Here is a 23,493-nt window from a genome sequence, read left to right as displayed (position 1 = left end):
ATTTCCTTTCAATGTTTTTTATGAAACATATATATTTGGATGTAGGTGTAACTGTGGATAAAGCTATTGAAGGGAGTTCTGATATCAAGACATAGGCTGCTTTTCAGTCCTGTATCTGCAGGGTCCGTTCTTGTTACCATGATCTTGTCATCATGGCAAAGAAAAGAAATCCATACAACCTCTTTCTGGGAAAAACAAAGTTTCATTGGGCAGTGCAATATTTTAGGGCAAGACATGAGTTTATGTAGACTACCCCTGAGTAACAAGTACCTAAGGAAAAGCGGCCAAGGATATTGGTAGAAACAGTCATCCAGGGCTGTGTCATACCAATGCAGTCTAGAGCACAATTAGGTGATGCAGAGGTCAACACTTCGGTCATCGACAGGTTTTGGGGGGTACTTTTAAGCAGCTCCTATGATGTTGGTGTAATGGTGGATAATTTGCAACTGTTAATGTGTTTTCTGCTCAATCCAAATACCCAGGAATATACAAGGCTCTGCAGAGCACCTATAAGGGGCCTGTTGAAAAATGGATTGTTATTTGCCCCAGGCAATAAAATATATTCCTGGACCGAGTGTGGGTGATGCAGTGCTGGGCTGCAGCCATGCTGTGAGCTCACATGCTCCATTCCAGACTCTGCCCCTGACTCAGCTCTGTTGCCTCGGGCTCTCTAGGGAGAGTTATGTGAGCTCTTAATTCTCTCATTATAAAATGCAGAGGTTATTACTTGCTTGCTTCCCCATATCAGCCTCACAGCGGGGTTAGTTAATGAACATCTGCTAATGCGTGGAAATAAATGCTGTGAAAGCGCTAAAGCAGTAGCAGTTCTGCTCAAACACTGACAGCGTGGCTGCAGGTTGGTAATCTGCAGCTTCTTACGGGATTGTGCTGTAAGATTAAATAACCGTTTTAGCAAGGCACCTGTAGAGCACAGCTTCCCTGTCTCCAAGGTACTCCCTGTGCCTCTGGTACTTGCTCCAGAGCTCAGGACTGGGAGGCTGCACCGGCGCAGTTCTGTGCCACTGGAGTAACCCAGGTACATTCATAGCACACAGTGCTTGATGAGGGTATTACGTTCCCAGCTCATTATCCTCACTCATCTGCTACTCATTACAAAAAAAGGATAGCTTTGCCTTCTTTAAAGCTTATTGCTTTCCTTACCCCCACCCCAGCTGAAGGTCTTAATCCCGCTTGGTTTTCTGCACTGGCATTGGGAGGGCGAAGCACCACTCAGACTGGGTAGAGCGGCCTTTCTCCTGGGCCATTGCAGGCGGCTGCCAGAGCATGAAGCCCCTGCCCGCAAGAGTTAATTGTTTCCAGCCTCTGCCAGTCTTGGCCTGGTCCTAGAAACCCGGCCGGCTGCTGGCGGCTGCCAGGAGCCTCCCTCTCGCCCGTCATGTGAGTAGTGTAAACAGGCCGGCAGCGCTGCCGGGCGAGTGGGAGGCTCGCTAGTGGGCCAAAGTTCAGTGGCTGCATCACGGCCCTGCGGCAGCAGCGGCCGAGCAGGCAGCGGCGGGGTTACTGCCGATCACCCCAGCTGTTGCTATAGCAAAACCATTGCATAACGCTGGCATGAAATCAGAGCGCTGAGGAGAGGAAGGCTAAACGATAAAGGTCATTGCATTTGTACTCGTTTTGTTCATTGTTGCCGAGTCCCACTTAGCTGTTGCAAATTGAGTTCCAAGCATAGTTCCTGGCTGGGCTGCTGTGGAAGCCGGTGCGGGTTTTCACCGGCTGCAGAGAGCGAGCAGGGCCTGGCCTGGCGCTTGCTCATGTAATCATGTAATTGGGGCATTCACGTGAATCAGGCTGGCAAGACAGTGCCTGCAAGAGGATTCTTTGCATGAGTAGAAACTTTGCATGTCCGTAAAATTTGTGGGATCAAGCTCAGAGTTAATATAAGTGTTTAACTTCTTGATACAAGCTGTCTTATAAAAGGAAGTGATTTGATGGTAGTAATAAAATTTGCACTGAGCTAGAGAGCTCAGGGCATCAGAACCTCAGACTTATAAAGGGTGGGTACACATGACTTCAAGAAGTAACACTCCCGTATCATTGCGTAGATCAAATGGATTGCAGGAGATGGTTGGTTGTGGGAGGCTGAGTCGTCAGGAAACCACTTTTTGGATGAAATTGGTACAGGGAAGCTGGAATGTTGTGACATGGGAAGCTGCATTTGGAATCAGGCCATAATCCTCTTGAGATCTCTGCTGAAGCTGCATCTGCATTTACATAAGTTTTGGCACGAGATATAAATGTCCATGAAGTGACTATTCTGTGCTTTCTTCTCCTAGATAATTAAATGGCTGAGGGATTGATTTGTCTACAAGGTTTCTCCTGAGGCTTCTGACTGCAGTTTATTTGTTCCGTGGAGTAGACCAAGGAGTAGACCAACTTGCTCTTTGGTAGGAGCGATTATGCTTTTGGCTTTCCTTCTCTTTGAGGGTCTGGCCCATGCCATTAAGTCCGTGGCAAAGTTCTCCATGACTTACCTGGGCCAGAATCAGAACTGCCATTTTTGCCTATACAGTATGGCGTATTTATCATTCCAAGGCAAAGAGATTGAATATTAGGCTTGTGATGAAGTGGTGCTAGGTTTATTTGGCATATACAGGTTGTGGTATTTCAGTCATTTGCCTCAGAAGGATTTTGCTGGCTGCTATGAGAGACTTTCTGTTCCTTCCCCTTGGGTTTGTACCCTTCCCACTGTGGAGTCCTGGGCATATTACGATGCATGTCAGGAACTTCATGTGCCAGTACTGTAGTAAAAACCTAGCTAGGAAGAACACACAGCATTCGCCTTCTACCTGTCTGCTTACTGCTCTTCTGCCAGGAGAGTGAGACCTCCTGCCCAGCAGTTTGAAACTGGAAGTCTGTCCTCGAACCAGTGGTGCCAGGACATGGCTTCCTGGTGCATTGGTTAGTGTACAGTATCCCAAGCTCTGCCCTGCTTTGCCGATCTTTTTTTACAAAGCATTTTACAAAACAAAAGAAATTAGTAAGGGAGAAGTGGAGTCTGTGGTCTGCTCCTTAGAATCCTGGTTTTGATGGTGATTTGTATTTCAGTTTTAAAACATAAGTTTTGATTATGGGATTGTTAGGTTTTTTGTACTCACTCAGGACAACTTAAACTGCCAGGCCCCAGATGAATTCCTAGGCAGTATGGCAAAGCCAATAATAATAATAATGAGGAAGCAAGCACAGAGCTATTCTGGGAACTGCCCGATCATTTCTTATAGGCCTGATGATGCTCATTTCTTGTAGTACAGATGGTGCTTTTGGAGAAATGTGGTCTGTGTTCTTCCCCTGTTATTGTCAGAAATATCAGAGTGGCCAAAAACATGCTGAAGTGGTAAGTAATTGAGCCCAAGGAGAAGCTAGATGTTATTAGAGGCGAGTCCACCTTTTCTGGTGGTCAGTTTATTCTTCCTCTGGGAGCTGACACAGATAAGAGCAGATTGTTCTGGGAATGTGGAGCATAATTCGCAAAGGCCACCAACTGCTGTAGCTGTGTGTGCTGTTCAAGCTTTCTGCTTGAGCGTTTCCATCAAACGTCTTCATGGCCTTAGGAAGGTGTTGAAGTGCTGCTGCATATATACCTTTGTCCAGCAATTGTGCCATAAGATGCCAGACAATTGCATGTTTGAAGGTGTTTCTCTCATTAGTCTACAGATGAGATTGCCAGATGTTGCTAATAGATCTGTTATTTGTCAGTCATTTGGGACAAATACCAGAAATGCACTTTTCCAACAGATACTCAGAAAAAGTTTGGTGAATTCTTGTTTTCCTAAACTGGGTGGGGGCTTTAATGGTCTACTTTCCTGCATACCTCTCTGAGGTGTGAGTGGAATTGACTTTATTTCACACTGCACTATTGTCTGCTGCCAAAACCACATTTCAGTGGGCCAGAGGAGGAGCTGCTGACTCATAATTCAGCATGGCAGCCCCAAATCTCATGAGACTATTAACTCTGGCCTCTCACTGATGTTTTCAGTGAACTCTGTTAATGGTCCCCAATAGATCACGCAGAAGTCCAGCTTCTATAAAATGAAAGGGAGGCTTCTTGCCCAGCACTTGGCAAGTCGCTATGGACAGTCTCTAGTGCTGGGAATTGCTGGTTGTGCTGGAAACACACTAAATGGTGGCTGACTGAAAATGTCTCACTTATGTGGGATCTGTGGGCCCCACTCTGTCCATGGGCACATAATCTGGTCACATAATGGCTGTCAGGGATAAAGGGCTGTAACTGGCCTTGGCTTGGCATGTAGTGGATGTGCAAAATGAATGCAACTCAAACATGAATGAAAGTTGGGAATGTGGCATGAAACACTGCACCAAACTCAAGGGTGAAAGGTAAGGGGTGGGGAAAGTGCTGTATTTTTAAAAGAATTCTCTTTAAGGACATTAACTTAATTGTTTTGTTACTACCAGTCTCACCAGGGATCCTGATACACCCCATACCACTGTGTGGCTCTTGCAAACAACCCATTGCAGGTATCTGCTTAAATTGAAGCTGGGGCTTTTTGGCGTAGGTTGGAGTGAATGAACTAGAGGCCCCTCCTTCCTCTGGCAGCTGAATTCAAAGCTGTGCATGACACCATGGTATTTGGTGCTCATTGCCTTGTGTGGCTGATCAATCAGTGATGATGACTACAAAGATTCTGATGTGTTCTTCACACTAGTTCCTGAACATGTTCCAGCAGCACAATAATAACATGAGTGTCGCACATGGAGTGGGACACTTGCACATGTGACTCCCAGGTCTTTTTCTCCTCTTGCAGGTTATATGTTTGCAGGACAGCACTGGGGCACTGTTGCATACTAAGTGCGTGTCAGCCACTGATGTGATTTGCTATGTGAGACCAAGGATCACACAAGGAGTTGTAGACATATGCTGGAAATCCTGTTTTCCACCAGTGTGACCCTACTAGAAATCCTGTTCCTTAGCTGCAGTATCGCATGGTGATACCTTGCCACTACATGACCAAAGCAAGGTGCCCAGTAGGTGACACACCCAAACCCCTGTCATGTGTTTTAGCAAACAGGGTCTCCGTTGTTAGGATAACATTTGGCCCAGATGTCTCAGCTTTCTTATGTGCTCTGGAGAATCTGGGGAATTTTAAACTTTAAATATTGCTGTGTTTCTGCTAAAAAGGATATGTTCTGAGCAGTATTCCTGGTATTTGTAGCTGAAAGCAAAGCGGTTTGTGATGACATTTGATTTGGGAGTCCATTCACTGTTTGGTACCAGCCCCTCAGGAAGTCCCAACTGCTTGAGAAGACGTTATCCTTGTTGCAGAGTTCCTCTGCACCACAGAGGCAGAGCTGTTCACTGTATCCATCATTTTGGAGCTTCATGCAGTCTTTTAAATGTTTGGGGCCAAGCCTTCAAGTCAGGACTAAGATGTTGAACTTGATTCCATACTCTGTGGGAAGACAGTGCAGGGAGTAGAGGACAGGTTTGGGGGCTTCCTATTACCTAGGATTGCCAAGACGTGTGTTTTAGATTTCGATCTAGAAATCAGATAACAGACATAATACTTTTCTTAGAAGGATCTCAGACTTCTTTCCATAGGTGTAAACATATAATTATTTCCATTTCACAGGTGTGAAGAGCGGAAGATAGGAAAGCTGTGACTAAATCAGTGATCAGTTCAGAATTAGTTGAGCTGAATTTTGTTTCCCGTCTCACACAGGAGGGCCTGGATACCCCATCCAAACTAGTTTTTAAAAGTTACTTTTTAAAACTAGCTTTAGCCACTGTAGTTTCTATGCATTTCTGTTCTTGAAAGGCACCATCAATTGTTTTTGTTTAAAGACATTGAATATGAACTTGTTCCTACAGAGCTTTGTGCTGTAATTTATCAACAAGGCGCTGAGGCACAGACGTCAAATGAATACCAGATTTCAAATTATGATAAGCAATTGTGTCATCTCTGTGAATAGACATTAAACTCTGCTGAGAAATCATCAATAATTAATTAAAAAAAATTAGTACAGGGACATTTGGATAGGTCTTTGCAAACAAGCAGTCCTGTGTTCTGTAATAATTCCTCTGAATTTAAACCCAAAGGATGCTTATTTCTCAAGCAGAAACACGATCATGCCCAAGTCAAAAAGTTTGTTCCCTAGAGGTCTAATTACCATTTATCTTTGGGGAGTTATGGAGATGCTTGGAATATTATCTGACAGAGGTGCACTGTGTTTTTACATAGCTCAGTGGAGAAGCTTGCACAGCTTGCCTGTACTTTTGAGCAAGCTGAATGGAGTACTCTCTGTATTCTCTCCCTTTACGCATGACTTGAGCCTGATGTGGCCACATTAGTGATATCAGCACTAACCTGGCATCTAAACTTATTTAATTTACCTTAGAAATTTGTATAAAGTAGATCCAAACTTACATACTACAGAAGTTAAGGATGGGAGAAAAGGATTATGTCCATTGTGCTTTTTTTTCTTTTGTGAAATATTGGAAGTGTATTTTATTTTTAATACTCCAGTCACTGACATTTTCACCACTTCCTTTACCCTCTATTTACACCAAAACCTAAGATTCTTATTTCCAATCTCAAAATACCAATCTCAGAATAACTTGGGTTTCTTCACTATGAGGAGAGAGAGGAAGCTGCTGGTGTAAAAATTTCAGCTTGAGCTTCTCTGTCGTAGGTGGCTTTTCATTTGACAGTCAGCATCTTGGTTTAGTCCATTTCTCTCCTAAATTGTAGATTGTTAAATTCCAGTAAGCACACAGCATCTGTTCTCTGTATAACATGATGTTGCAAGATGCTGATAATTTGCCTAAGTGGGCTTTTTTCAATTGAATCAGAGATGTACATGCAGCCTAACAGCAATATTCCCCTCCTGCCTGTAATTGGCCATTATAGGAAGAGAAATTTATAAATAGTTATTAAAGTAAGGATTTAGAGGCTCTGCTTCAAGATCTAGGGCTAGCCTATCTTAACTTATCTTAGCATAATCTCAAAAATAAGAATTCTCTGCTCTACTTTAGAGAGCATGAAATAATTTCTGTTTACACAGTTTTTTCAATTACTTTGATGCTATGATATAAAGGTCACTGATTGCCTCTAGTCATCACATGGCTTTTTCACTAATTGTGCACTCACGTCATTTTGTTCTGTGGGATCTTTTGCTTTTTGATCCAGTTTCAATTGCCCAGATGTTCATTTCATACAGTTAACTTTATACAAAGGGCATCCTTTGTTCCAACAAACACATTGCGGTCATTGTTCTCAGCTGGGAACCTAGTGCACAGCAGTTCACCTGTTTCCTATGTAATCCGCCATCAATCTACCGACCTTTGTGCTGATTTAATGTAAAATCATTCATTGGGGAGAGGAGGGATAAGGAGGAGAAATTATGCAAAAATGTTTCCTGGTCCCTAGCCTTGGATTGATTAAGGTCGCGCTGCAGGATAAAAAGGCAATAAGGAATGGGAAAGCTCCTTCATCTTGACCCTTTTGCTGTGTAGTGGAATGGAAAATCACATTAGTATCTTGAAAGTTTTACTCTGGTGTCTCAGAATGTATTCACAGAGACCTAAGCATCTTCCAGAAGGAGCTCTATTGCCACTCCGCTCCCTTTGCCGTTACCACCTATAAAAGCTTCGTGTCAAGGCAGAGAGGGTGCTTGCCAGTCCCCGTCAGGGTACCTGTCGCATAACGAGAGGCACTGCTTCATAATGCACCCAGGGGCCTGAGGATTGCTCGATTCAACAGATTTCAGGAGGGACAGATGTCAAGGTTATTCTAACTGCAAGTGTCCCATATAGGACAGCCCATTTGCTGTTTGTTTAAACCATGTGGACATCGCATAGACTAACTGTTTAGTTTAACTTAACCTTTAGAGCAGTCATGCGAGCTTAGTTCACGAGCAGAACAAATTCCATGGAAGGCTATGGAAGAAGATTGTACATTGCACTGGCTGTTGCTAAAAGATTTGTGGAAGATGAGCAGTGGAAAATTGGACAGGGGTTGAGCAGTATATCATGTAAGAAGAGTGTAACTTGGCAATATATTTCTGTGAAGGTTTTTAAATCTCTATCTTGGCCAAAAGAGACCTTCCAAATGACCGGAATCTAGCCATCTTGAGCCCAAACTTTCCTAGAAAGATGACCCTACAAAATTGTCCAGGCTACTGGCAGGGATAGCATTACTGGCAACAGGCACGGTGTTTTAACGGCCAAGGCTGAGGCATAAGAGGAGCTATGCTCCACAGCCCACAGCAGGCAAGAGGAGGAGGCCTGGAGAGGAACTGGCATCAGGCAGTGATTTTTAACATTTCTTTCATTCAGCCAGCTATAAGACTGCTGTGCAAGATCTGCAGAAGATTGAGGTTTTGTTTAATGTGCTGATGTGATTTGCACATTACAAGCTCCCTTGTAGCTCTCTGGGGCCTGGGCCAGGATGTCCAGGACATATACCTTATTCTTCCTGTGCAGACCTTGGGAAGGGAAACTGCAGATGCCAGTGTCTGCTCTGTCTGCTGAGCTTGGCAAGGAGGAAAGCCAGGAGGTGAGAAGGAGAAATCCAGGGGGCTTGTCCGGTTCTCACTACCAGCACTGGATGGATAAATAGAAAGGTACAGATTTTTGTTTTCAGAAAACAATGTTTCCCATGACTGGTCCTGCTGAAATCAGTAAGCAGAGACAGACACTACTGCATACTACAGCAACTGCAGCACTATAATTCTCTGTTTCTCTCTGTATTCAGTCTATAGATCGCTTGGCACAGCTGTAAATTCCCTGTACAGTGCACAGCATGGCTTTCACTGAAAATAGCTGGGAAAACAACATTTCTGGAGCCTTATTCCATTAAAAGCTTTTTTTTTTTTTTTGCTGCTTCTATGCATCTCCCTATTTTTCCCTTGTCAACAAGGGCTGCATCCAAGCAGCCACCTGCATTCAGTATCAGTCATGTGGAATGCCCATAAACATCACTTCCAGGGTGTAATATTTTGGTGGAAATGAGGCCAAGTGACCAAACCCCTCTACCCATCCCACCAGCACCCTCCAGCAGCATGTGCTGGGAGGCTTCTCCAGCGCAGGATTTATGTCTTGATCTGTCGCAGTGACTGACGGGCAGCAACAAGGAGCTCTCTGGGGCAGAGGACAGGGAGGGCGGCTGGGGAACCGGGTCTCCTGGGACTAGCTCCGGTCTGCTCCAGGGAATGTGCTAATTTTCACTCCTTTATAGTCCTTTATCTCAGCCCTTCGACCTTGAGCTCAGAGGCATTATCAGCCTTAGCCAGAAAGGCAGTGTGGAGTTAACCATTTAAATGCTGAATGTTTCTGGTATTAAGTCCTGAAGGTAAAAACACAATGAATGCAACTTATTTCAATAATGCAGCAGGTCAGTGGACTTTTCAGGTTTGGTGAGGACTGATTAGGAAAATACTAGGAAAAATATTTGTACTAAATACATGATTTTGTGAACTATAGAGGTTTTCAAAGTTTGTATGGCCCTACAAAGTTCCTAGGGCATGTAGAAACCTTCTGTAAGAATGTGCATTGCTATATGGTGTATATCAACTTGGTTTTCTTAGTCACCTTATCATCCTTACCTGGCCCAAATTATTGATGTTCAGAGCACAGGCAGAAAGTTATTGGTCTTGTGCTTTCAGTTGGGTCCCTACTATCACGGCAATGCTTAAATTTTTGAGTTTACAAAGTATTATACAAACTTTTACCAAAAAAAAAAAAAAAGTAATTTACTGGAGCAATGTAGATTAATATATTGCCAGTTCTGCTGCTGACTTCCCTGGGTGACTTTAGACATGTCATTTAACCTGTGTGTCACTTTTCTTGTTTGCAGAATGAGCTAAGAATACTGCAGTGGCCCATCATGGCTATTAATGAGTTATGAATGTGCTTATGTACATGTGTGTCTTGTTTGGCAAGATCAGCTTCTCTGTCTTTGGTGCCTGACAAATATTATCCAAGAAAAATAATTCCTTTTCCTTATGAGGAATGAGTGGTCTCTCCATAAGCAGCAGTAAGTGGGTAGAAGCAGGTTTTTTTGCAGAGTATTCCTGCTTAATCAGTTCAGTGTTCATGGAGTTAATTTGTTCATGCCTTCAGATTGTTTTGTTTCCAGGGATTCTAAACCATTGCCTCCAGCTGTTCATTTCCATTGAACGAGGGTGATCTTTATCTGACTAAACTAGTTAAAACCTGCTCTACTACCCAGCAGCCTTTTTGGAGACAGCCCAATAAAGCTGAGTGCAGTGGCTGTGACACCAAAGCCTCCTGGACATCATAAATTCCAAGCCCTACTTTTTTTTCTGACCTCTCAGTTGTTGGAGCATCCCTCCTGTTTTAATGGGACTCTTCAACTCTTCAGCTCCATTTAACCCCTCTCCAAAAAGGGGGATGATATTTGCATTGCAAATGACCAGTGAAGAATTCCTTTTAGACTAATTTACTACTTTAATATTATTTGATTAAGCCTTGACATAACCTCAAAGGTACCTTTTGAACAACTGAAGCACTGTTAGACTTGCACTTAGACTCTGCTCAGTGTGCATGTTGCTTGGGATGCTTTACTTGAAGCATATTTTTAAAATGTGCTCCTTTTAAAGCTTGCTGTGCCATGGTGGGACTTGTAATACCTTTCGGGTCAACAGGGCGACTTCCTCTTCAAACATGAGATGTGAAAGTTTTTTGCCTTGAGCAGTTGAGATGCAGGTTTGTTAAGTTGATGAGACAGGCACCAGATATACCGAAGAATCTTTGGTAGGATGAAATTCAAATGTCTTTTATACATCAGGCAATGATGCTGTCTATACAAGAGGGAATTTCTGTTGCTCGTAATACTGCTACAGGGACTGTAGCTAGGATGTGTACACTAATGTAGAAATGCCTGCCTTTGTTGCTGAGGTTTCTAACAGCATGTTATTTTGGCCTGTGCTGAGCAGGACTGTAGCTAGGATGTGTACACTAATGTAGAAATGCCTGCCTTTGTTGCTGAGGTTTCTAACAGCATGTTATTTTGGCCTGTGCTGAGCAGGGCTATGTAACGCAATGGGTAAAATGCTAACAGTCAGTTTGTACTTTAGGCACTTCTTTCTACTACTACTACTGTTAACAGCAGTGGGAAAGTTTGTGTCCAGAAGACCTCTCATGAAGACCCAGGCCGAGCTTTACTTTGAAACGTGCCAAGGAGACACTTTCCTGTTGTTTTGTTGCAGATGTTATCGTTCTTGCTGTCTGGGGAGCCAGGAAGGCGCGAAGAGTGTTGGGAAGTGGTGCCCCTGCTCTCTGCAGCAAACAGCTGGATCAGTTCAGATCCAAACCCATGTGTCTGTGTGAGAAGGCTGTGTAGTCACTTTTCTGCTACAACACCTCACAGCAATTATCAGAGGACGGAAAAGGCCTGAGAAAAAGACCAGCTTAACATGTCATTATTGGTCTTTAGCAGCTGCGTGTTATCCTATTGTTACTAATAACCTTTATAACTTTGCAAGCAATGTTTTCTTGGCATCTTTCAAACATAATGACTGGGGGGTCAAATTCAGCTCTCAGTTGTGTAAATACGGAATCATTCTGTTGGCTGCCTGGTGTTATTTTGCATTTGGCTCATGGTCCCTGCCCCTAGGAGCCCGCAATCTAAAATACCCAGGCAGAGTATTCAGTCACAGTATGTTTTGCATGCCCAGTTGGTATGCAAAGCATAAAATAAACAGATTAAGAACTACTATCAAATCCATGCAATATAATTATGGCCCTGTTGTCTTCTGGTTGAGGTTAATGGGTTATTTCTGTATAAATGAAAGCAGGAGTTTGCTTGTTACTTTTCATATGTAATTCACTAGTAGATTATGACTGGAAAATCTTTCAGGAAAATGTGTTTTAAAAGGGGTTTTAAATAAGGAGAGAAATACATTTGGTTGGGATGAGTAGAGAACAAGAATCACTGAACAAAATAGATGTTGCTTAAAGTAAAGCAGCCAGAAAGTCTACCTTAATGGTAAGACGAAAGGGAGACATTGGCAAATCTATGAGGAGGGTGCTGGAACTGCTGTTTCCCCTTCAACCCCTCCAGTATACAAGCTTGTAAGACTCTTACGTAAGGTTCAGTGGTTTTATATGGTTAATAAATTTATCTTGGATTTCATTCTCTGATAAGAGGATCTCTCTTTTCTAGCATGGTCTTTATAGTTCTCAGCAGTGAAGTGACTAATTGCACTTCTCATTTTCAGGGATCTTCCAGATAATCCTGCTGTTGAATGGGACACACAGCTCCTCGCCACCTTTGTGCACAAGCATATCGAAGCCAATGACATCAACCTGGTAATGTGAAACTTTCTACAGCGTAGGCAATTTCTGCATTACTTTTGAGCTAATGTTCTAGGCTTTTTCCTTCCCTCTGAAAGCTTTCTTTGAAGTCTTTAAAGTTAGGATTTTGCTTCTGGACTGTCTGTGAAGTAGCCTAGGAGAGGGAGAAAGCATACTTACTAATCTTTAAATATTTGCTTTATAATGTTTATCCATTTTTCTAGCTAAATCTTATGAAGCCTCTTTTGGGTTGTAGTGCCACCAACCTTCACTGAAGTAAAAGCTTCAACTGGTTAAAAACTGCAAACTCTGTGGGAACTACTAAGTTTCACTATAGTAGATCTTGGGGTTCATTAATTATAGAAGACCCTCTGAATAAGCCCAGCTGAATTTCAGGTCTAAAATGATACCTGAAAGCAATTTTGTGTTTTGTAGTTTAAGACTTTTTGTAAGTATTTGTACAGCTCCTATGTCTTAACAATTAAGACATGGTCATTCAGACCCTCTTTCAAACACTCCGAACAACTGCTAGAAGTTCAGAACAAATAGAATTGCCCCACTGAAAAATATGGAAAAGGATGATGGTGTAGTTTGGATGCATCTTTGCTCTCTGGAGATCTTTCTTTGCTTCCCAGTGAGAAATGAACAGTGGAGGAATTTTGCTTCACTAACTCGTCAAATGTTTTCTACATTTTAAAGCAACCATTTCACCCCTGTTGCTAGGTTTCATTGATGAAGAGAGCACATCTGGGATTTAGGCTTATGTTTAGGCTTAGATTTAAAGAACATTGGCAGGCATGTGTTAGAGAGCTAAATTAGCAGGGTTATAGGTCGGGATTGAAGAATATTAAATAGGGGAGATTTTCTAGCACTGGTATAGTTTGGATTTTGGTTTTTTTCCCCTACAGAACAGGAATAAGGGCATGGAAGAGATTGTGTTCTGTTCTTTTCTGTTGAACCTTGCTGTGATCAGGCATGTCACTGTCACACACTGAGTAGGGGCAAAATCACAAAAGTGTTAAGGCTTTCAGCAATTCACAAAGCAAGAAACCATATCTCCTGTAGCATGAAAGCCCCATGAGCACAAAACCCAGCATCATGCATCCGACTTTGTATTGATTCTGAGGCTAATTTTCCATGAAATTTATTGCTGTGCACAGAGACAAATGCAGTTTTTGTGGACTCCTTTTGTGTCTTTTGGCCCTATGAATAGATAGGTTTTAATCTAATCTGAAAGCTTCTAACACAAGAGGATTTATATTGAATGTGTGTGACTCTCACAGGCACTAGGACAAGTGCACCAGAATCTCAGTAGAAATTCTGAAAACACTAGAACTTCTTCTAAGTGGTTGGAAAGGGTTAGATCTTTGCCTCAGAGGAAATTAAACTCGAGCTGTTTATGCTGGGGGAGGCAGGAGGCTGCTATTAACATAGCGTGAGCTGAAAAATCAAGTGCGGGATTTTCAAGGCAAGAAACATGCACAATCGCTGGTACTCTCCCTGCTGTGCTGCGGGAGTTGGGGATAGCTGTAGTAATGAGGAACACTGCAGCAGGGCCCACTGCATTCCCCTCAGGACTTCCCTGAGCAGCAGTGATGACAAATTACTGTAGCAGAACATGTCAGCAGTACCAAAGGCCGCTGAAGCAGCTTTTCAGGGATGGTGGTAATGAACTGCTCTGTAAACTTACATTATTTTAAGTGTCCCAAGTAATGACACAGATTTCAGATGTTTGCCATAATGCCTTTCATTTAGGAGCAGACCTAGTTTGCTAACAACAGCAAGGCAAGTGCCTAATTACCTTTGTCCAACATTCTGCATTTTAAAACTTGAAAGCTTGCTATCTGTTAGCCATTCTTGGAGCATCTCTGCTGTCCTGAGACAATGGCCTTGTTTTGAAAGTTAAACTGAGTCTCTTTTTCAATAATGTTGAAATTGATAGAATTGGCTTAACATGTTAAAAGAGCCTGGTCAAAACGTCAGCTAACAAGGTTTCAAACACAACAAGCTAACTGCATGAGTTAACGTGATTGGAAGACATGTATTGTTTTAGCTATCCCAGTGGGAAAACTTTCCTTAGTTCTCCCTGTAGTGATAGCATAGACAATGGTACCTTTTATTTACAGAACATATGTGTCATCTGGCAGTGGAGAAGCAGGCTGCAATTCCAACATGTCTGAAAGGAAAGATTGCAAGGCAAGGAGTCACACCATGTTATGCATAGTTTTGTTCCATTGCATAGTTACTCATTTCTTCAATTGCCCTGGAAGTCCATGAGTAACTCAATCTATTTGAGAGCTACAGGGACATATTTCATTGAAGCTCTACATTAAATAGTGCAGACACAGAAATTAACAGTTGGTGTACTCAAAGCCAAAACTAATTTAGAGGCTTTGGACATTATTTCCTGCCTGCTGGATTTATAAGCAAAAGCCAGTGTTGCTGGGAGAGGCAGGCAAGGCTAGTCTGTGTCGATCCAGGTTAGAAAGTATTCGGTGTGTAAAAAATATGTTACGTAGTATTGTATGAGCCCCAGGCAGGTTCTAGGTTATGAAATCCCACTCTTCACGTTCTCAGGTTTGGTGATAGCAGAGCTTGGATTAGAAGGTGACATTCAGACTGTGTTTGGGGCAGATGCAGTGCCAAGACCAGAATTCAGCAATACCACGTTCTTACAAGCTGCTTTCTGCTATGGATTGATGGAAACATCATCTGTGCAACTGTTTGTGGAAGAGTCCCATTGTCTTGGGTCAGCTCCAAATCAGCCTAGAAAGCCAGATCCTTCTACAAAAGGCATTCAAGTTGGAGCTTATATTTGAGAGGGTGAGTTCAGCTCTCATGTTTTGGATCTTGGTCTCCACACTCTCCTAAAATTTGGGAGCATTTTATTGTGTGATATTTGTAGAGGATTTTTAAATGTTTTTGCAAACACCAGATTTGCAGTACAGCATGTGAAGTTTGCAACAGAGCTGGGACAGACTTTGTCATCCCTTTCCCTCCCTTCCTCCCCTATGTTGCAGCCTCCTCAGGTGTGCTTTAGGGTATGTGGGAGGCCCCCAGGACCTTTCATTCCAAGGGCTGGTGCATGATTTACACACAGCTCAAACCCAGTGGACACTGGGATGTTGATCATCATTAGATTTTTCCTTTTTTATACCAGTTGTCCATCTTTTTAATCTTTAGCTTCTCTGATTTACTAGCAACAAGAGACACCTCCAAACACACGAGAGACTCAAAGGGGGTTTGAATGTCGCTGGCCTCTGCAAGTGTAGGTTGGGCCTAGGAAATGATGCTCAGAGGAACGCCGTTAGAAATTGAGTTGCTTGCTATGGTGTTTTATGGGATGGCCCTTCTTAAAAAGGAAGGGGACCTTTCTATCCCCACCATTCTACTTGAGCAGATGTGTGCTCTGTTTGAAGCACTGGATGATGCCAGAAAGTGAGGGAGACCCACAGCTTTAAGTGGTTTTTTCCTCCAGTGCACATGGTGTGTAGAGGGAGCATGGACTCCAGACCTCTCAGGAGTTTTCTCTTCTGCTAGTAATTGAGTAATTTCCTCTGTGCTCTCCCCCCTCCGGAAGGGATTTCTGGACCTGTTTGTCTTGGCTGTTGCTCTGGCTTCCACTAGTGAAAGCTCCATTTCCTGAATACCAAGGTCACCCGAAGAAAACCCAGCAACACCAACAGCAGCAGCTCCCATTTCAGAACAGGTGTGGGGAGGGAACTCCCTCTTGCCCTAAAGATTTCATTGAGCAATAATTTCCACATCAAGTGTATTTCCTATCCCAGCCTTTTGCTCCCAGAACTTGCTAAGCCTGTTTTTAACCCAGACAGTTTCAAGATGTTCAGGTTTTTTCATCCTGCCCTGATTGTTTGCTTGATTTCATCATCAGCCTGGGTCAGGTTATGTGCTAAAAACAAGCACACTAGCTAGCTGCACCATGTGGAAGAAGCAAATGCTCCAGTGTGAAAATATTTTCAGCATGTGAGAGAGAAATTCAGATTTGTTATCAATGAAATGAATCCCTGAAGCCAGAGGAGTATATTTACATGTGATTGCTGCCTGCTTTAGGTCACGAGCATCACAATGATGCTGTGGAATCAGTGCCCTGTTTAGACAACAGACCTTGGAGCTACATGCTGGATAGGTGGGACATCACTACTGTGTCAGAGCCAGCCTGTGTGCTGGAAGGGATCTCTAAAGGTGAAGGGCCAGTATTTCAGAGGTGGCCTCTTTGCAGATAAAGTGAATGCCATCATGGCCAGGTCAGTGTGCAGATACCTTGGGAATTGTACTTACAAATTTGTATATTTGAAGAGACAGGCAATTCATGTGCAAATGTCCTAACAGTAAATTAGACAACGTGAATTGAAAATTAACTCCATGGAGTCTCTTTAGCTAGTTCAGATGTTGCGTAAGCCCCACAGCACTAAGAACAGCAGCTCCTATTTCAAAACAGATGTGGAGAAGAAAAACCTCCAAAGGTGTTTCTGAACAGGTAATTTCCACGTCAAGAATATTTCCTAACTCAGTCTTGTGCTCCTACAGTTGGCCTGAGCCAGTTTTGTCAAAATAATGATTAGTTTATTTAGTCTGCTTACTATAATCTCTTATCTCAGTCTTCAGGTTTGTTCTCTTGAACCCTCCATAGAAGGGAAAAATGTGTGTTTTGGCTTGCCTGGGGTTTTTAGCTTGGTTTCCTAAGGAAACAATAATGCAATTTTATTTGTATCTGGGTGCACCTGCATGTTTCAAAAGACTCTGTAGAGCCATTGGCTAATTTCAGTCCCATTTGACAGCAGTTTAGTACTCTTAAAAATGTTACGTTTGTACAGGTTACATGAAAATAAATGATCAGGCAGAAGGGAGAAACCCTCTGTCTGTCCCCATTTAGTAAAAAGGTTTAGTGCAAGTCCAGCCCTTAGCAGACTCATGCTATTATTCACCTGCATAGGAATTTATTCTGCCTGCAGTGAGTGGGGTACATTGCCATCTTAGGAAAGTGCCACTCTAGGTAGGAGTGATTTCTTATCTCTCAAATACAGGATGCCATGCTGGTTCCCTGAGCTGTACAGAATTTAATAACGTCTTTCCCAGATGAGCTACTCAAAGAGCTGATATTCTTAAGGAGAGCTTAGCACCATGCCAAACCGTGCAGTCCCTGCAGAGAGCCTCTCAGGTAATGCTGGTGTACAGCAAAAGCAGCCAAAGCTGAAGACGTTTTTCTCCTTATAAAGTAGGGGTTGACCAGAAAATGCTTCTTTGTACCTGAACAAAACCAAAGTGGGTCCCACCACTTCCTGCCAGCAATGAATAACTCCGCTGCTTGGTGGCGGCATTATTACAGCCAGTGGGCAAAGTGGAAAGTCTAACTGCGGACTTGTACTGGGTGGATGGGTTTATAAGCAGGCTTGTCTGGAGTTTGTGGTTTTTGAAGTATTTCTTATCTCTGTCTTTGTGTTTCCTCTCCCTCTTTACACAATATCCCCTATGTTTGAGTGGGCCTCTCCTGTTGGAGGGTGGAGTAGCAAGTTGCAGCACAGGCAGGATGGCTTTTGATCTTCCCTTGATCTTTAACCCACTACTTCAGGCCCTGTGTATAAAACAGATTTTGAGAAGGGAGCTGTGGTGAGTAAGCAAGACAGTAGCATTTCTTTCCCTGAAGAGAGAACAAGCTGGCAAGGAAGCAGACATTGGTTGAAACGTAGTGAGGTTATGATTTCTTCCTGGTCATAGAGAAGGGAGCTGTGGAGAGCTCTGCTGCTTGGCCTCTCCCAGAGCAAAAACCCAACTTTAAGACTGTCCAAGGACTGTCACTTCCACCATCTGGAAAGCCCACCAGCACACATACCCTGTCTGCTCTATGCTTTGCACTGTCAGTTTGTCTTCTAGGATGGAAGTGGGAGCCTCTAAGTACCCACTTCACAGTACTGTGCAGAGTGAGCCCTTAGTATAGATGCTTCACCCCTGACACATTATTGGTAGGTCTGAGGGCAGGGAGCCAAGGGTTATTTTGTGCTTTGGGTGGTGACTTGTGTTCACACATTACTTCTGCATTATAAAGTTCCCATTTCTCCCTGCAGAGAAGCAATAAACAATATGATCTTCTTGTTCAGCGAAAAGCCTGATTTTGTTGTACAAAAAGTACAGTCAGATGATTCTTTAAAAAGGCTTGTTCTCAGATTATTTTATCACTATGTTATGCTGTGATGAAGCCTCATTACAATCAGGACAGTAATACATGATTGTGTTGCTCTTGATAAAGCAGTACGTCCTGATTCACAGTACAACAAATTATATTTTCACCCTGTAATCCACAGGCATTCTAGTATGTTCTCAAATACAGGAGAGAGTGATTCACAGAGCTGGACCTCTTGGGTCACAAACAAGTTTGCAACAGATCACTCTGAAAGTAACTTTTTGGCCCAGTAATAAGTAAAAAGTGCATCCTGACAGTAGGAACACAGTATTTGTCATCTTTCTGTTGTTCAAGCTGTTAGACTGTGTAGTCATCTAGTTCCAGAGTATCTTGTTTGTTTACTTGTATTTCGGTAGAATGAGTTCACGCATGAGGCTTCATTGTGCAACACAAAAACAATTCTTTAGATACAGTGAGCTGGGACAGTGCTGTGTTAGATGTCAAAGTTGGTAACTGCACAGTCACCTTCAAAATGATTATTGTTTTGTGGTTTTATTGCAGGTGGTAACCTTTGATGCAGGAGGAGTGAGTGGTCATGCTAACCACATTTCTCTTTACAATGCTTTAAGGTACAGTGTTCTGCACGTTTCGTTGAATGCCCCTCTATAGTGTTACAGAGTGAACGTAGTGTTTGTGTGTAAGCATAACAGCTAGAGCGCAAAACAGTATTAACTTCATTAATATAACTGAGTGCCAGGCTGTGGGACACAATACTGTTTGGAGAAACTCTCACAGCTCCATAAATGACCTACAGCATCCTTTATTATTTCATCTGCTGGTGCTTTGCCAGTAGCCCTTTCACTGGGCCCTCTTTGCTCTTCCTGCCCTTGATCCCACTAACATATGCCGCAGGTCACTTTGCACTTCTGGTTTGAGGAGAGTGAGCTGATGCCTGAGCTGGTGGTAGTTGGATTTTGGAGAGTTCTGCACCATTGTTCCAGAGGTTGTTGCCATCCTGTCCAAGTAACTGAATTTACCTCTCTGACCCAAGGATGTTGATCTTTCACTGGAGCTGTACCTATTTACCAGTCTTCCTAAGTCAGTTCATTCCTTCACCACTTTATTCATTATATTACATTCTGAGAACTTCTGTCTCGGTGCTGTGCTGTGATAAGGTTGCTAGACAAAAATCCCTTGTATTAACATCACCCAAATTTTGCTGGCAAGACAGCTACTGTATTTTATTTTAACCCTCTGCTCATTCAGACTGCATTGTGTCCTAGAGAGATCTCCCCCACAGCTGCCCCTGCCTTTCCCAGGCGTTAGAAGAACTCCTTGCAATATATCTTGTATTTTTAGCACCCATTTGTTTTCTGAATCATCTGTGCACTTCACTCTCTGGCTCTCCTTGCTAACAGCATCACAGTGATTTTCCTTTCTCACTTGCCTAGAGAAAGCTGGAGTGCCACAGAGCCCCTACTGTGACCTGCTGAGCTCCTCTGGGAAGATGCTGAAAGTCTTTGATGCTATCTGATGGCTGGAATTCAGTGTCAGAGGGCATCATGGCTTTTCCCAGCAACTTCTGAAATAGCCTAACAGAAGGAAAGGGGGTGGAGTTAAAGCAGTGTGTGTGTTTGGGCTAAGCGGGGAGATGCTTTCCAGCACAGTGTTATTTGAGTGAGTGAGGAATAGACGTTGATGACCGATGCTCACACCATTGGTACAGAGGGACTAGAGAGCTTCCAGCTGCCTGCACCTCTTTGCTCCGTCAGTTGCTGTACAGCCTGCAAATTGGAAAGGAGGGCAGATTGTTCTGTGTACCCCTACGTCCTGAAAAGGTACAGGGAAAACAAGGTAGCAACTGAATTATGTATGAGAAAGTTAAGGAAAACTCTTGATTTTGATCCCAGCTCTACTGTTGTCTCACTTTGTGGCTGTGCAGAAATTACTTTCCCACCTTCGTGCTTTAGGCTTCCTGTGTGTGCAGTAGGGATGTTAACCGTCGTCTTGTCTCAGAGTATGTTACTAGGAAGTACTCATTATTTGCAAGTCCCTTGAACTCAGATCTCTGCAATAGTCCTTGGCCTACAGCAGAACATTGTCCTGAGCTGATGAGATGCATCTTGATAGGGACACCAGAGTATAAGCAGCTCTCACTAACTAAGGGCTGGTTTGTGTCTTGTCTCTCTTCCAGTCCTGAATCAGCAGAAATAAGCATGGTGGCCCAGTCATCTGCATGTGGCAGGAGAGATGTTGTGGCCACTGAAAGGTTAAGTTTATTTTTAGTGGCTTGCTTGCCCTCATTATTTTTCTGTTTGTGTCATGGAAGAAGTAGAGCGTGACTGTATCACTCCTGATTTTTGGTGCCCTGGTGAGTTCTCATATATGGGCTAGTACAGGCAGCACTGGGAGCATATGCTGAGACTTCTCACGTACCTCCCTGCCAGCAGGGCTTTGCAAAGCAGCGGTTGCTGCCCCTGGGGCTCCAGTGCTGCATGGCAAGAAAAAGGCAAATGAACTCTTCCCTCCAGGTATCACGTACAATGTATTTATTGACCATCTTTAAACAAGGTCTGAAGGGTTCTGCCTCCACTGTGGCAGTAAGTGGAAAAGCTGAAGCAGAAGGCTGGTGCAGTGATCCTCAGCTCTTTTGGGTGCTTCCCGTCTGTGGAAGATAGACTTGTGCCCACTACCTAAGAGACTACTTTCTGTAAAAGCAGGGGTTGAACAGGCCGTGTGACCCATCCCACAACTCCTTCCTTCAGGAGACGCAAATTATGGAATGGCTTCAAGGAACAAAACAGTTCAGGAAATGGTCATAGCTGAGCAGATGCTCAGCATTATCTACTAAGGGCATAAATATTCTGTCTAGTGTCTGGAACAGAGGTTATGTTCAAAGGACCAGGAGCTATTTCAGAAGAAATGTGCCTTTCCCCTTGCAGCAACCTTCCTCCTGACAGCTTGCAGGGAATCCAGCTGGTGCTATGTGTCTAGGCTTCAGATCTGGGAGGAACTGTGAAATGCCAAGGTTTGAGGGTGAATTTATTCTTCTGCAAGGGAAAAATCAGAAAAAAACAGGATGGGACAGGAACGCAAATTTCTATTTGATTTCAGTCTCCCTTGGGAGTATTTCAGTTCTGGCTTCCAGACGGAAAAAAACCCAGCCCAAAACAAAAAAAATCCACAATAGCAAAGAAGGGAGAATTGGAAGCAATCCTCTGTAGCTCTGCTTCTTTCCTTGTCACCTTGATTTGGCAACATCGTTCTCTCTTATCCCTAAAATAGGAGCTTTCCCTGAGGCCAAGAGAGGCTGGATCCTGTACACACATCCACAAGGAAGAGCAGGTCCTGAGTGACATCAAGGTCACTACACTCCCCTCTCAGCATTTGGCCAGTCACTAGGCATTATGGTAATAAGCATGGTAAATACTACGTGACAGGAATATTTGAGAACCTCTGTTTCCTGCACTTTGAAATGACAGTGTTTGCACTGAGATCCCATGTAATATCAAGGTGGTTTAGTTTTGCAAGAGTCATTGTGCATTTTGATTTTAAACAAGCCCTCTTGCCCAGTAGCCTAGCAAATGGGGGGCTGTTGGTTTTGCTGTTTACTTGCTTGCTTGCTTGCTTAGGGGGGAGAGGAATGGTCTTTGTGAGGGAGAGGAAGGACTGTACCACTTCTTTTCTTCAGTGAGCATCAAATCCATTTCATCCCAGCTAGAACAGAGAAGAATAGTCCTTGTCTGCTTAGGGCAGAGCAAACGGAGTGGAAAATAGGAGCTGCTATATTTAACCACTGTGCATTATGTTGTTATAGCAACTGCATCCATAAAACTTATATCAATGATGCCATATGAAAACCTACATCAAAGAATCATTAGCTGAGCCTATTCTCATCAATTCCATTTGGGAAAAAAACTCTTAGTCCTGCAGGATGTTTCTTAACATTCACCATCTCAGTGGCAGGTTGTAAATGAGACTGCAGAGGTGATATTTGGGAGCTTAGTGCTTTATCACTCTTGAGTTGATTATGATGCAGCTTGAGTGCCACCAGTGCCTTGTTGCACTTACATGTCACAGCCTGACTATTGAATGCCCCATTTATGAATGCCATGGAACATAGAATTGTGCAGAAGGGTTGCACTGAGGCTCCCTGAAAGAGGAGGATTGATTAAATGCCCGTTTCAAATAAATATATTGAAACAATGAACAGTGCATTGTCCAGCCAAATCCCACAGACTCGGTGGGTACGGTTCTCAAAAGCCACCAACTCCATTACATCCCTACAAAGCACAGTTCTGCTTGTATTGAATTTCCAAGGCCAGGTCTTTAAGGACGTGTTGAGGAGGAAGCAAGCTGTTTCTTGGGTGATTAGCTTGATGATAATGAATGGTATCCCACCCACTATTTTTATTTTATGCCTTCTTACAGTGTGGGGCTAGAAAGGGACTCTGATTAAGCAACTGTAGCCCGTGCATTTCAAATGAATGGCATCTCGTTTATGTTTTTAAAGCAGGGTGCTGTTTTGTATTTCCCTTGCCTTTTCCCAGAAAATCCTTTTTTCAAAACTGGTTTATTATTTGCTCTGTCTTGGAAAGGGATTTCCTGCATCACTGTTGTCCTTGTTTGGGATTGTTTAGCCCCTGCTGGAGTTCTAGGTTCCCTGCAAAATGAAGAAGAGTGTTGAAGAAGTAACAGGTTCCAGTACCTTATGTTTCAGCCTGTCCTTTCACAGTCCAGCTCCCTTCTGGTGTTTTGTTTTACTCAAATGTCCCAGGGGGAACTTATGAGTGGTGCCTGTGATTGCACCCAGACTGCCCCTGTAAGGTCAAGACAGAATTGTCCTTCTCTGTTTACCTTTTGAAACTCTGTCCCTGCCCATCAGAGGACTCTGCCCCGTGCCTGGCATATATCCCATAGCTGGGTATGTTGTCCTAGATTTTCTCTCATTCCTTTGTCCCTGCTCCCTTCTTCCTTAAATTGACTAAGTTATTCATCCCAGTGCCCTTTCACGATACTGTTGAGAGCAGTTAGGATAAAGCTGAGCACAGGGCACCAGCAT

At 43.3% G+C, this 23,493-nt stretch overlaps 1 protein-coding gene across 1 annotated transcript in view; it reads left to right on the top strand.

Annotated features, from left to right (window-relative positions):
* PIGL (phosphatidylinositol glycan anchor biosynthesis class L) overlaps positions 1 to 23,493 on the top strand; it is a gene marked incomplete at its 3' end in the record, with an annotated part of 63,306 nt that overhangs the window by 28,939 nt on the left and 10,874 nt on the right. Inside the window, exons 3-4 of the mRNA XM_082008425.1 lie at positions 12,217 to 12,307; positions 18,993 to 19,060. Of these exons, the coding sequence (XP_081864551.1) occupies positions 12,217 to 12,307; positions 18,993 to 19,060 (159 nt within the window). The remainder of the gene's footprint in view (positions 1 to 12,216; positions 12,308 to 18,992; positions 19,061 to 23,493) is intronic.

The sequence above is a fragment of the Phaethon aethereus genome (assembly GCF_964289735.1).
Source record: "Phaethon aethereus genome assembly, chromosome: 19".
Classification (NCBI taxonomy): Eukaryota; Metazoa; Chordata; class Aves; order Phaethontiformes; family Phaethontidae; genus Phaethon; species Phaethon aethereus.
Note: the sequence above shows the minus strand (reverse complement) of the source record. Positions and strands in the feature narration are given on the sequence as shown.